The sequence below is a fragment of the Copadichromis virginalis genome, linkage group LG19 (assembly GCF_057382275.1).
Source record: "Copadichromis virginalis isolate Kocher_CV1m ecotype Utaka linkage group LG19, C_Virginalis_male_GT1.1, whole genome shotgun sequence".
Classification (NCBI taxonomy): domain Eukaryota; kingdom Metazoa; phylum Chordata; class Actinopteri; order Cichliformes; family Cichlidae; genus Copadichromis; species Copadichromis virginalis.
In genome coordinates this window covers 25,720,029-25,735,121 of record NC_140636.1, presented here as the reverse complement: position 1 = coordinate 25,735,121, position 15,093 = coordinate 25,720,029, and the positions used below count along the sequence as shown (strand labels likewise).

Below are 15,093 nucleotides of genomic sequence, written 5' to 3'. Positions count from 1 at the left end.
AACTTCCTGGTAGCCAGAACTTAAAAAGAAAAAAATAATAATAAAAACATACGAAAGGCACCTGAGATGGAGCCCAAGCAGCAATGCTCCAAGCTCTGAAGGACAGGAGCATATTCAAGCACAAACTAAACTCACCCAAACACTCAGACGTTACCATATTGATATACATAACTTATCGAATGCTTTCTGCAAGTAGGTCTATCAGAGGAGGGGCTAAAGTCTGGACCAGCTTGGTAAAAGAAAACAAACTTCAATTTTGTATCACCCCTTGATAAAATCTGAAGTACAAACAAGCTTACAATCAAGCCAAACAACAAGCAGAGCTGTATTTTTCTGTTCAGGGAAATCTTGTTCGATTGGATGTGAAAGTACCACAAGTTTGCAGTGGAATATGACTGCAGAGGGTTGTCAGAAAGAAATGTTTCATGTCCTGGTTGGCAGTTTTGTTTGTTGCATGATTTTGGCTGGCTGGGTTATGGTCGGTCACTCACTTGCATGTTTGTCTGCCAGAGCGATGAGTGTGCTGGAGATGTCCCTGCGCCGGTAAAAACACACCACTTTGGCCTCCACATTCCCATTGGCTGTCTGCAAACCAGAGACAATCAGCGTTACCATGGCAACAAGTGGTGCCTCACACAGAGAACCAACACGCGCATGCACGGGCACGCGCACACAGATGAAAAACCCATAACTGAGGCTAGCTTTTTAACTTTGCCTGAAAACAAAGTGGCCACAGCAATCCTCCAAAAAAAGAAAAAAGAAAAAAGAAAATCACGTGTTGCAGTGATGAGGACTGTCTGTGCAAGCCCAGCTCTTTTCCCTTTACATTAATTCCTACATAGATGTTTTCACACAGAACTGTTTTTAAATTAAAATCTGCATGACAATATTTTATTGAATACTACCTAAAAACAGAAACGAATACTCCTAGTAAGATTATTTAAAGTGTAAAAGATACTAAGTATAATTTAGACACCAAGTTATAGCTTTTACCTTTTTTCAAATCACTATGCATTAAGTTTTGAGCACTGACTAACTTTTTTATGAGTTTATTGTGTACTGTATCAGGAACGAAGGGATGACAAACAAAGTGAACACCTAACATAGATTTACATTCTGTAGACACTTCAGCTCTGCAGACTTTCTACTTTCCCAATCATCAAATAATTAAAATCCAATTTTCCAGTTCCATTTTTGAAAAAAGGCCATAGAACAGAGGAGAGATAAATGGCCCATTTATGGCTACAAAATAAAACATTTTCTTTGAAAATGAAGAAAGTTTTGAAAAAAATAAAACTCCCACAGCACCCTGTGACAGCACATACCACAGTGAACCACATGAACCACAGTTAATCTTAACATTTCCAGTATCACTTCATAAATGATGTATGTGCACATTTAAGCTGTAAGAGCTGTATTTAGTGTACTACAGCCATTTATGGTCAGCACTATCATTGGAGTTTGTGTGTAAGAAACGAAAAACAAGGCCTATCTAGGATTTTTTTTTTTTTTAATGGATCAGAGTTTAAATATAGGACAGCAGAATGAGGAGTGTTTCATACTGAATTAGATATTCTTGGGGGTGCATGTGCCCCATTGCAAATATTCTACTTGCTAAGTACTTTGCAACCAACAAATAATTAAGCAACACAATCAGCTGCTTCTCTTGTCTCTGGTCTTGCTGGGAGACTCCAAATCCACCTTGCAGCTAGCTCATAGCAGTCATTGTTCTGCTCTGTAGCCTCCATGAGGTGGCACAAGAACCAGCACTTCACCTGATGCAGGTTTTGGGTAGAGTGGCCCTGGAGCTCACACAGTACCTCAAGAGCAGAACAAGAAATACTGGTGTATACAGAATGATGGAGCATCCTGGAGAGTAGGTTGGGAAAAACGATGAGGCTTCAAATATAATTTGGCTGCTGTTAATATACCTGAGCAACACGCCCAAGTAAGATCTGTGATTTTAACAGTGAAATATACAGTTTCCTTTCACAATAGTATCATAAATAGACACAGAGAAATGTGCATGCAAGTTACATGAAAGCTATACACTGCATATTTATTTCACATTTTAATCAGCAGGCAAACCAACTGATTTGCAGCTTGTTGGGGCACAAAGATTTTCAGACTAAACTGTTAACTTGATCAGTTATCAGTTTTGATCAATGGAAATGTTTTCCCTCAGACACTGTATTTTCTAAACCAGCATCTCAGGCCGTATGGAAGAGAAACCCAAAGATCCCCGAGGAGCAGAGAGACTGACAGTGACAGACAGAATAGAAGGCCGACTCTGAGCTCTGTGTCAATCACATTAAACACTCTCCATATTATTCAGCGCAGGCCTGGAACAGGGGACAGACAGCCGGCACCTGTAACTAGTCTACAGAGACATCTCTTTTTCTGCTTCTTTAACTGAACAACGTACCAAATAGCAGGCTGGGATTTACCCAACACCTTAACAGCAACATCATCATTAATGTGACACTACAACGCAATACTGCTTTCACTACTGCATTATGCTGAATAAAAACATACCATTTACTATATGAACCACATAAATCATACATTTAAAAGTATAATAAAAATCTGTCTACTAACATTTGGTTTCTCTTTTCATTAAGATCTAGTTTGTAGAATTTGTCAAGACTAGCATCCCATATTCAAGTAGTGCATTGTCTAAAAACACACTAACAGTAAAAAAATAAAAGTACACCCATTGTTAATTCTAAGGCTTTACATATCTGGGCATTAAAAAAAAAACAATGTAGTCCATAACAAGGCTTAAGAACCAGGTAAATTTAACCTCAGATGAAAAACAGCACAAGGCATTTACAATGTGTCATTATTTAATTAAGCCAAAATGCAGAAACAGTGTGTGAAAAACTAATTGCACACCATGATTCAATAGCTTTAAGAACCACTTTTAGCAATAATAACTTGAAGAAATCATTTTAAGTACGACTTAATCAGTCTGTCACATTGTTGTGGTGGAACTTGGGCTCACTCTTCGTACAGTGTTACTTCAGTTCATTGAGGTTTGTGGGCATTAATTTATGCACAGCTCTTTTAAGGTCCCACCACAGCATTTTAATCAGGCTGAGGTCTGGACTTTGTCTGGATCATTGAATCACTTGGATTTTTTCACTTTTCAGCCACTCTGGAAGAGATTTGCTAGTGTGCTTGGGATCACTGTCCTGGTGACACAATTTTAGCCAAGCTTTAGATGACCTCACATTTAACTCTAGAATACTTTGGTATACAAAAGGAGTTGACTCAATGACTGCAAAGCATGCCAAAATCACTACCCTTCTACCACCGTGCTTGACAGTTTGTCTCACTATAGTCTCATCTGTCCAAATGATATTGTTCCTGAAGTCCTGGCGATTTGTTCAGATGTGACTTTCCTTCTCCAAGCCATGCTGCCATGTTCTCTCTTCAAGATAAGAGGCAAATTTCCAAACAAGCCATACTTGTCCAGTCAATTACTGAAGCCTATATAGTGTCTTAAATGTGCCTCTTGGGTTGTCTGCAATTCCTCCAAGCGTTACATGGTCTGACCTTGAAGTGAGTTTATTGGGATGTCCACTTTAGTGTAGACTGGCAACTGTGAATAATCTTTCTCGCTGTCGCACGATGGACTTCAAAGTGTTTGGAAATTGACTTTTAACCCTACTCAGATTGATGGACAGCAACATTTGATTCATTAAGATTATTGCTGACATCTTTCTTCCTTGGCACTGTGTTAACACACACACCTGAATCCTTCAGACCAAAAAACTGACAAAGCTTCTGCTTTTATAGAGGTGACCATACTTGATGATGATCAAGTGAATTTGATTAGGAGCACCTGGCTGATACTTCCCCTTTTAATCCCCGTGGACACAGTTAGCACATACTTAGTCTTTCCACATGCTGCTCCCGCATTTTGGCTTAATATTTGCTAAATAATGACATGGTGTAATATGTTTTGTTTTTCTTCTGGGGTTACATTTACCTAATTTTAAGACCCGTAAAAGACCAAGTTTTTCTGATGCCCTGATATATAAAACTTATAATTTTAAGAGGCTGTATTTTCTTTTTTTAATGACTGTAAGTCTGAAGCCGAATGAAAGCCTATTTGCTGTCGCATACGCAATAAAAATCTGCAAATCATCACACTTCAGAAGCTGGGACACTTCAGCACAGATAATGATTTTGTTTCTCTCAATAAATAAATCAGCCTATCATTACATGCCTCTTTTCAACATTCCCCAAACCAAAATTTGCATTGTAATCAAAGTGCAATTTGTTCAGATGTTATGTTCACTCTAATAAATTATGAAGTGAAATGACACATGTACAGTGAAAGAAATAATTAGGCAGTTTAATATATTCCCCTCCTACCTAAGAGGAGTTTTGCACTGAACAAGCTGTAGAAAGTATAAAGTAGCTTCAGATATCAAAAAAGCTAATGAAAATAGATTTTAATGGCAAAACTATTCTACATTACAAGATACATTTATTTATTTTTACTTAAATATACAAAAAAGCACCTAATATTAGTTAAAATGTGCCTTCATTAAAGTGTATTTGAATGTTTGAGATAGAGACATTAATATCCGATTTGCAGTGCTGGGATATGTGCTGCATTCAAGGGTATAAATTCAACCTCAGACACCCACTCACACTCACCTTGTTCAGCTCCTCTATCCTCCTGATCAGCAGTGGGTTACTGGACGAGTTCTCAAAATAAACATAATCTGCAGAGGAACAGCAAGAAGGAGAAGGAGGAACAGAAAGAAACAGAGTGGGGAATGGAAAGAGAAAGACAAAGAAGTGTCAGTTAGCAATGTGAGGTCAGTCAAACGTTCAGGGCAATTTCCAATTGGACCACACAACGACAGCTTGATTAGTCAAGAGGAAAGTACAGCAGAGACATACACAAAATGTTGATTTAACTCGATTAGGCTAATTTCATACACAGCAGTTGCTGTTGTAGTTGGGAAGTCTGACAGAATGAGATGTTGACGTGCTAATGCACACTCGCACATAAACAACAAAACTGGCTCTCCAACCCTTCCATTCAAATAGCAAACCTTGTATTTCCCCAGCCCTCATGCTTTCTTTGTCTTATTGCTCCATTCATTCTCCCCATGTGTGGTGGTGTTTGTATGCGCAGTGTGTCTGCATTTGTGTGTGGGTGTACGAGAGACACTGCACAGGCTTTACCACGCGTGTGTGGATTTACTATGCATTCGTGTTAACGTGTATGCGTGTGTGTGTGTGTGTGTTGCTCCTGGCACCACTCCAGGCCCATTGGAGGCTTAGCTCTCACCAGGATGTCCCCACAGGCCCCAGTCTTGGTAGGGTGCCTGGTCTTAGCCCTGCATGTGTCTTGGCTGAGTGCTGTCAGATTATACCCCACACTTGGTATGTTGCCTGGAGCTGGAGCTATCCTCCCTTCACCCTAAATCTGCCCCCTCCCATCCCCCCACGCTCCCCTAAGACCCGTCTTCTTGACCGACTAGGCCAGAGATCGCCCAAAATTCCACCAGCACAACCGCAACATACACTGACTCTTGCCTTCATTTCTTGCTCCTCCTGTGTCCAACACTTAACTGGTTTAGGCATGCACCCATCCTGTTAGCACACCCATAATCTGCAACGACATCCAAGTCTAACCCGCACAATAATAAGTGCCACAGTTAAAGGAAAAATCCTCATACAAAACATTGTAAACACAATTAAAACAATTATCTAAGACGCATTTATCAAGCCGTTCTGTTCCAGCTTCCTTTTAAAACCCAAAGGTGGCTTTCAAACAGTTTTGTGGTTGGTCAAATGGTTTTGCCCAACCAAACAGTTCAACCAATATGGAAGATATTCCATTTTTGACTCTAAAGTTGTTAGCCATCATCTTTGAAAACCAACTGAATAAATTAGTCAGACATTGATAAAGTTTTTTTCTGCTGAAATCGTAAATGTAGTCTCAGTGCATTAGTCTCAGTCTTGCCTCTCCCTCCCCGTCCTCAGTCCAGAGGACTCATTTGGCTTTTTTTTTTTTTTTTTAAACTAATGACAAGTATGACTAGAAAGGCATTTTGTAACTTTGTGTAAGATGATATCATGTTTCCATCTACATAACAACCTATAGATGGTTTACACAACACACATTATCCAAGCAGGAAATGAAGCTTTCACTACTGGATATAATATCTCTTCAAAGCTTTGCAACAGAAAAAGCTGCAGCACTTATATGCTGGAACTTCCAACACTGAATTCTTTGAGGTTTCATTGATCATTTATGCAACTACTTATCTGGGGTCCTTATTGGGTGAAGGTAGGGGTGCTCAGAGAGACCGCAAGACACACAGTCAGCTGAAGAATTGGTTTTGCTAAAGAATTATTTTTGCAATTCATTTTCTCTGCATTGCATTTTCTTTTCTGTCTTGAGCTTTATTTTCATACGTATGCCTGGCATGCATAAATTGCAGTATTTAATGTGTTTCTGCAAACATACTGTATGCTTTCAGTACTCCCCATGCAACGGCCAGGATGCATTTATGTCATAGGGCACCGAGGATACAAAACAAACTTTTGCCTGTTGAATACCAGAGGAGCATACTGAGAGCTCCTTCCCATGAACGACAGTATGAACAAAGTTTAGTGTTTTTTTATGTTTTTTTTCTCTTTACTCAGTTTTCAAACTAATCTGTACCAATTCACAGAATTTCTTTGTCTCGTCTTGGGTGTTCTTAACTGCAACTCTGTTGAGGAAAAAACGGCATGTAAAGACACTGTCTTTGGCGCAGAGGAACCCGAGTGAAAACAGTTTCCTAACAATTCACAAACAACCAAAATAAACTGAACTACCAATGACATCACATCTGACATGTATATATTTAATATGTCTGCTGACTGTAACATTTCCAATAATCAACAGTCAAACGTTGAAAGTTTATCTCAGAGACAGTCTCGCCCACGCTAATCTTTAACACATAATAATGCAAAGCAACCACTGCATCTGCATAGGGGGCACACCTTGACTTCTCCACTGGAAAACCTTTTGCTCCACTATGCTCATTGGTATTCTTCTCTCCACCCACACTTATAACTGAATACAAGAGGTTCACGCCCAGTCTGAAGTTTTGTAATGCAAGATAACTCTAATTTCCAGAGCTACGGTTGGCAGATAACGTTTATTTTATTTAAACCCTTGAAAAAATTTTCTATGCATTAAGCCACTGAACAATCATCATTTGCATGAAGATGTAAAACTTTAGCACTTCCTCCAAGTAGCAAAAGCAATTCAGAAGGCATACACAGTGCAAATTTTATGACTTGCGTCTTCCAGCAACCCTCTTTTTACTGTTGAACATTGCTACAAGATGGGAAAAGATCGTCACATCATGCCTGTCTACTCTTCACCCTGTAACAGCTTGTTACTAGACTCCGCTGCCACTGTGACATCTCCGTCCCGCTGCTGAATATCAAATAGGCCAAGCTGAAATTGAGCGGCACACAGAGAAAGAAAATGAAGACGAGATATCCGACTTGCTCGCTTTCAGACACACATGTGAGTCAGCAGCACGGAGGTCAGGGGTTGAAGAAACTGGCTTGTGACTAGTTGTGATCACCAGATTGGCTGTGAAACTGCAAGAAAGTGACCAAGACACTATCCTTTTATTAAGCACGGTCAAGTCATCCTTGAACAAAAAAAAAAAACTTGTTCAGCATGAACAGAAACTGAATAGCTAATTAAACTACCGGTAATCAGAAACAGTTTTTTGATTTAATACTGCTTGAAACTTATTTTAGCTTCTGAAACGTGACTTACGCCTTTCACATGTAGTCTTACATCACAAAAAGTGAAATATCTATTTCGGTTTAATCTCTTTAAAGACATATTTTCCCATTTTAAGTTTGAAATCATTTAATGTTCAATGAAAGAATTTTCAGAATATAATGAAAGTAATCCTTGACTGCTGCGGCCATTATTCCTACCTGCCTGTAACAGAACAAGCTGTACTGTAGTGCAGCCATGAATCAATTAGTTATTTCATACACATTTAGAAACAGTTATTTAGATTCAATTATAAGCTTTGGCTCTTTTTTTCTCAGGGAAATTGGCAAGAAAGGATTTTAAATTTATTTACATAAACAAACAAAACCTTTCCCTTTTGGACTATTGATTAGGAAACAAAACATTCCAGGACACCAACTTGCTGTGGGACGCTGTGATAGCCATGCTGTAAATAATCAATCAACTAATCATCACATGAATTACTACTGAGAACGGAAAATCCCTTTGTTGCAAAAAAATGAAAAGGAAAAAAAGTCCATGTTTACAAGAAGAATCCTAATTTACCAAAAAAAAAAAATAGGGACAAGTCTCTTGGCAAAGCGTGGGGAGAAATGATGACGTGTAGCTGCGGCCCTCAAACGCTCACCAGCTCAGAGGGACCCATTAATCAGGAGCCAAAATGCGTCATAACCATTTTAGAAAATGAAGCAGAACCACATGTTGAACATTCGGTTTGATGTGGTGTTGGGTGTGAATCGCCACTACATGCTAAGATTTTTTTTTCCCCCCTTGGTTGGTGACAGCACGTCTCCCGCTACATTTAGAGAAGGTGGGACTTTGGGCAAAGCTCAACGTGTTCTTTTTTTTTCCTGGCACGGAAATTTAAGTTACCAAGAATGGAAACACTTAAGTTCAACCCGTGTCCCTTCCTGCCACCTCCAGAAGAAGAAAAAAAATTGTAATAAAATAACCATGGGAGGAAAATGGCTCAGTGACTGTCCAGAACAGCCTGGTTGAATGTTGGAGTTTCTACATGTGAGGAGCTGAAGCCTGTTGGAGAGCAAGCTGGAGAGGAACTCAAAATGAGAGCAACAGAAAGAGAGAGCCTGTAGGCAATGAGCAGCATCAGTCTCTCGGTTTCCCATCAGCCCTCCCGTCACATCATCCCGCGTACAACCACCCCGCTCTCCATCCCCCACTTTCAGCGTCAGCCAATCGGCAGGCTCCGGCGGCCATGATGTCATAGTGCAGTCAAATTTTCTGTGAGCCAATCAAGGCACGTTATTGAGCCCCGAAAGAGAGAGTCTGCTGGGCTGATTCAAACCAGGCCAGAGAGACAGACTGGCAGAGACGCAATGATGAGAGAGACAGAGAGAAAGAAAACATGAGATAAATAATCAACCAGAAAGAGATAAAATCTAATATAAGTGGAACAGGTGTGCGAATTACAATCAAAATAACCTGTATCCAAACATTCACTGTAAACTTCGGTTAAGGTGACCAGGATAATCCAAGATGCACATTGTAAGGGCCTAAAGTCCAAATCCCACAGCTCTGGCTGAAAACTATACTGTATTGGTGGTCTCATCGAGACACACTTTACATAGTCGTAGTGGTTTATTATGTTAAATATGCCCTCCAGAAAGTACAATTCACCAACACTATGCTCATCTTATTACCTAAATCTCTGTTTTCAAACAACTTTGTCATTGAGAGTTTCTTAAAGCAATTTAAATTAAGCAATCCCAGAGGGAACATCACTTGTCAAACAGCTCAGAGACACACCCTGCAACACACTCCTAGTTAAAGGCATTTGAGTAGGCACAGTCATGAGACAAACAGCTGGGAATCTGTGTATTAGCGTATTATAACTTATGTAGTACATTAAAGCTGCAGTGATTAGCCATTTGAATTATTAGATTAGTTAACAAAAAGCAAATTAACATGTGAAATTCATTACATTTCTGATTGTAGCTTCTACAGATCGCAGACATCACAAAGAGGATACAAGAATGCTGAACCGAAATCTGTGACCAACACCAAGAGACAGCAGTTCCCCACAGCCAATCATCTACTTTATAACAGCTGAAGTGGGAAACATAATAAGAAAACCACACTGTTGCAATGATGCAAGAGGTTCAAAACAATTTTAACAGGGATCATTACTGTAGTGAAGATGTAGACAAGTACAGCTGCAGTTTCCTTTTTTGCCTTAGTGTATCCAGAACATAAATTGGCTCAGCAATCGTTCGAGTACTCTAACCCTGACTCGCTGATCCTGTCGGCACTTTTAAGCAGAGTCTAAAATTAAGCGGTCATAAAACTTTGTTCATACCTAGTAAAGGGTATGAACCTTTTTTTTTTTTAACAAATTTGACTGTTGATTCTGTGTATGTGTTTTCTTGTACGTCTCACTGACTACTGAAATCAAAGTTACACCTCTCTCCTCATGTATCCATGACTTGGGATGGGACTATTTTCTGAACTTCTACAGACTACGTGGTGAATCATCAAATTCGTAGACATTTCAAACGATAGCTGGAAGTCTGCCTGTACATCCCTAAAAGACAGCTCTACCAACACTGTGATTATGTGACAGAAAAACCAACAACGCAGTGACCAACTGATCTTTGCTTCCATTTAGTCTGCAATATGCTAGCCCCAATAAAGCTGCACCATGGCATATCCAAATATTTCAACTTAATGAAATGATGCAATTTATTTCAAATTCAAAAAGTGCTCCAGCTTCAAACTCATCTCTAGAGAACTCAATGTCTACACGTAGTACAGCATACTTTAGTCATATTTCTCTTTTTTTTCCAAAGGCTGGGCTAGAGCTAGAAAGGGAGCTGGAGAGGCAGCAGAGGAAGAGCATGAACATCTGCCCACGTTAGTCCAAGCAAACACACGCCCTCCACAGCTCACACCCCATCCGATGCTTACTCATGCAGTCACACGGACAGGTGTGTCTGTTGTCAGAAGCAGCAACCGCAGACAAGATAGACTGCCATAGTATGGATGAAGGTTTCTATGGTAATAGAAGCTAATTTAATATCCTAAAGTCAAACTCGCACCTTATTTTCACACTTTGATATCACTCACAATCAAGTACGATCTGCTGTATGCACAGATGCATACACCTCTGTACAGTCTATACAATCTACCTGGCCTGCTAGTATCTGCTAGGATTCCTGGCAAAAGCAGGAAAGAGACAAAAATATGTCTTTCATATCCCGTCCCGCTCACTTTTCTGACATATTATAATATTTTACACAGAGGAATAAAAAAATGTTTAAAAAGCAGTTTTGCATAAAGTCAGCAGTGGTGTTAAGGCTGAGATGGATTTGATCTTATAATAATTAGATCACAACTCCCATGACACCTTGCAATCATACTGCAGCAGCCACTGCAGCTTGCACTTAACAAATGCGATAAATCAGCAAATTTTTCCACTCTTTTCTCAAACATTCATTCTAGTGAAGTTTATACAACCAGACCCTTAAGTCCATAGGAAACACAAGGAAGCTAGCAAACAGGGGTTATTGTGAATGGCGTTCAGGCAGTTTGACCCCCTCAGAAACACAATGATACTTTGCTGAATGGATGTAAAAAGGTTGTCATGCATCTGTCCAACTAGTTGTCCTGAACTTGGCAGGATTGAAGCAAAGAAGCCTCAGCTCGCCACTCAGCGAGTACACCCACCAGACCCTGCAAGAGACACAACTGCCAGCGTGGGAGATTAACACCAGCCATGAGCCAAACAAAGTGTGGGCACTGTCAAAGTTTGTAATTTAGTCAGTTTGTAGATTAGTAAACAGTGCAACACCTTCAGGCACATTCTGAATAATTACTGTAGAAAATCCTCACCATCCAAAGGAAATGTGGGCATTAACACCCAAGTTTCTCACTTTTTAAGTTAGTAAACAATGCAACACATTTTGCAAACTCTGTGCAAGAGCTGTCACAATCCAAACATTTCAATACAAGTTCTTATTTAAAGGATGGATCCCGTATTTTCCAATTATTTCTTTAAATAACAGACCTCTACCCATATGACGACCGAAGAAGTGTTTGCATCCTGTAATCATTCCTCGTGATCATAACATCCTCGGATATGGCCTCATACTGCAGTTCCGATGCAGGTGATGGGGGAATAAAACCCACACTCCTCATTCTAGGTAGAAATATATTTTGACCAGAGCAACACAGTTTCAGAAAATACAAACAGGACATCTTTTACTATATTTTGGAACATCTCTATCACAGTAGGTCCTCATTCAGAAGCCTGTTGTACAAATTCATTTTAAAAGAAACAAACAGAGGATGACCTGGCCAAAAACTGAACCTGGCTTAACACCACCAAGCAACTTACTGTAATATTGACTACAAAATCAAAGCTCCACAGTTTTAAAAGCCTGTCCGCTTTTTTCAATGATAGGTCTGAATACCCACTAGCAAAAATTGTAGTAAACTTTCTAAACAACTTGACAACCAAATTTAGAACATCATGATCTCAGGAAAGCGTTGTTTTCACTTGGGGAAAACAAGTCGTCAGCAAGTCTTAGAGGCTTTTTTAAAATTTCACTGCATTCATAAAAACGTCTTCCAACCGCTGAAATGGTTAAAAGTTATCGTGTAGCCTACACTTAGTCACCAACACTTTCCTGCACATGAGGGAAAGCACTAGGAAGAAGTGCTGCAGGCACCGGATGAGTGGCTTGTGGCCTGGATGGTGAAAACAAAGACATCAAGACCTTTTGTCTTTTGTCCACTGCTCATTCAAGGGGACTCATTGCTTTCCCAAGATGATCCTGCATTGTCTTGCAAAGCAGCAGCCATCTTTGTGTGGGCTTCTGCTTTGTTCTGGTGTTGGCCTGGAGAAGCTTCAGTCAATTATGAGGCCTATTTTTAGGCCAAACTAGAACTGTGATTTTATTTTTTTAAACTAGAAGTGTGGTTGTAGGACGAATTAAGACTATGCTTATTAAATTGTGTTTTGTAGTTTTAAATTGAATTGTGAAGGTTGAGCTTACTTTTTACTTTTTCACTTTTCCAAAAAAGTAATCAACTTTGCTTTGATGACTGAGCATTAAATGTTTAAGCCATTCTGATTGATTAGATTTCACAAATTAGTCAAACTACACAACCTTAAAGCTGCGAGGTAGATATGAAATAAATGAAACAATCTTTTTTACTGCAAATTAGTGTGCTACAAACAAGACATAGCTTAACTGGTTGGTATGTCAGTGTAAGAGACTGACAGCGTAAACAGAAATACTAAACTAAGTAACATCTGGCTGGTAAAGTGTTAACTTTTTACCCTGCTCCAACATAATCCAGCTCTCACTCAGGTAGGCTTTGTTTCATTTGACTAAATAACAATGCCATTATCTTCAGCATAGGCTATTTTTGATTCATGCTCCAAGCCAACTGCAATCACATCAGTCATATTTCAAATGACATTAGTACTTAATAATCTTAAAAACATAATCAGTTTGCTTTCCCTCCCTTTTCTACTGACAAATGGCCACAGAGTCCAAAAAGACATTAAAGTGGATGAATAAAGAAAGAATAAAGAAACTGTCCTGCAAATGCTTAGGACTGCCATCTCCATTACAGTCGTCACATCAAACCTCTGTGTGGTGACACTTTTTGACAGCTAAATTTGAAGTTTTTTGAAGACACATCTAAAAAGCTCTCCATTTTTTATGCATCTCCACTGCAAACCCCCTCAAAACAGCACATTCTATTTAAAATACAGTGCAGCTATAGTGGTTATCGTGTTTTCATTTTCACACAGTACCTACGGGATGTAAATCAGGGGAATATATGCAGGGAAAAAATGAGTGGGAGGGGAAATCAGGATTTTTAATTTGGTATTAAGTTGAATTGCCTGCACAAAAGAAGCGAAGACACACTGGTTATAAATGTGTAAAACGGATCTCTACGCATGCTTTGAGAATTTTAGTGGTTCCTGCATGTAAAGTGTTGTCTTTAACTTTTTGTTCCACTCCTTCCCTGCATTTTAAAAGCATGCACTCCTTGCTGCTGTCTTGTGAGCACTGAGAGGTTTCTGCAGGACACTTAAAGCACTTACGACGTTACTTATGGCTGTGAGCGTATAGTCCGGGCTGTAGCTGAATGGCACGCAAAACTTTTAGAATATATCCACTACGTTACATCAAAATATATAGAAGCGCAATGCATGTTACTCAGAGTGCATCGTTGCACTAAAGTACTTGTTTGCTAAGTTGCAAGAAAAACGCAAAAAGAAGCGAGGAAATCCGGGGAGCAGTTTTGTAAAGAGAACCACTACTCTTCATCACCATCCTCCTCTTCACAGTCACCATCATCATCATCTGTGAAGCACAAGGCTCTTTAGCTTTAGGGAAATAAAAGAAGGGAAGCAAAAGACGGACCACGCGCTGTAAATACATAAAAGAACCGACGTTAATCATGGCGAGTCCGCCATAAAAAATTACAGGAAGGTCTTAAAATACTACCCCCTCCACCTTACCTCCAACCCGGTACATGTTCGCTGCCATGACTGCCCCCGGTCCCTGGCTTCCTCTCCAGGTAGAGGGGTGGCTCTCTTCTCTCTCGCGCTGCCGGAGCTGTGTTAGCACTGCCGCCGCTCTGTGTTGGAAAATGGTGGATTGATCAATACGAAGAGACTGGCTGGCTGCCTTAAAGAGACAGTACGCCTTTTTTCTTTTAGCCCACAACTTTGGCGCTGGTAAATGGGAATCAGCACTGTAACAAATTAACGATTTAATTAAACAAATTTCTTTAACTTAAAATAAAATTTAATAAATAAATAAATAAATATTTGCCTTTTTAAACTGTACCTACGTCACTGTTAGCAACCAAGCACGCGCTCGTCCGAAAAGAAGCGTTTTCCTATTAACTTTGCTTAACTTTACTACTCGGTTAACCTTACATAAGTAGTTCATTTACCTTTTACTTGCCAGTTTAGATTATAAACGGAAGGGTACATTTCTTGGAAATGGACCTGTATTTATTATTAAGACATGAAACTTGGATACTAGCTTAAAGTTTTATTTATTTATGATAATTATACAGCTCTTTAATCAACTAATCGACAAGTATCGCGATAACTTACGGTGGCAAGCAAGTCTTTAAGTAAGAGCTCGATGTGAAAACTTCCAGGGCCTACCAGGCCTACTTCGGACTGTATAAACTCCCACATTGGATGACTCATGAATTGTGGACAGGTTCCAGAGCTGGTTTTAAAATAAGCCTTTTACCTGGAACTGTATAGCTGTGTAAAAATGCATCAGCCCTAAAAA

At 39.5% G+C, this 15,093-nt stretch overlaps 1 protein-coding gene across 2 annotated transcripts in view; it reads right to left on the bottom strand.

Annotated features, from left to right (window-relative positions):
* Positions 1-14,818, bottom strand: part of mta1 (metastasis associated 1) — a 48,551-nt gene extending 33,733 nt beyond the window's left edge. For both annotated transcript variants that reach the window (XM_085440616.1, XM_085440617.1), the window contains exons 1-4: positions 14,741-14,818; positions 14,301-14,419; positions 4,672-4,739; positions 492-585 (exon numbers count right to left, since the gene is read on the bottom strand). In XM_085440616.1, the coding sequence (XP_085296742.1) occupies positions 492-585; positions 4,672-4,739; positions 14,301-14,328 (190 nt within the window). In that variant the 5' untranslated portion in view covers positions 14,329-14,419; positions 14,741-14,818. The remainder of the gene's footprint in view (positions 1-491; positions 586-4,671; positions 4,740-14,300; positions 14,420-14,740) is intronic.
* Between the last annotated feature and the right edge of the window lie 275 nt (positions 14,819-15,093).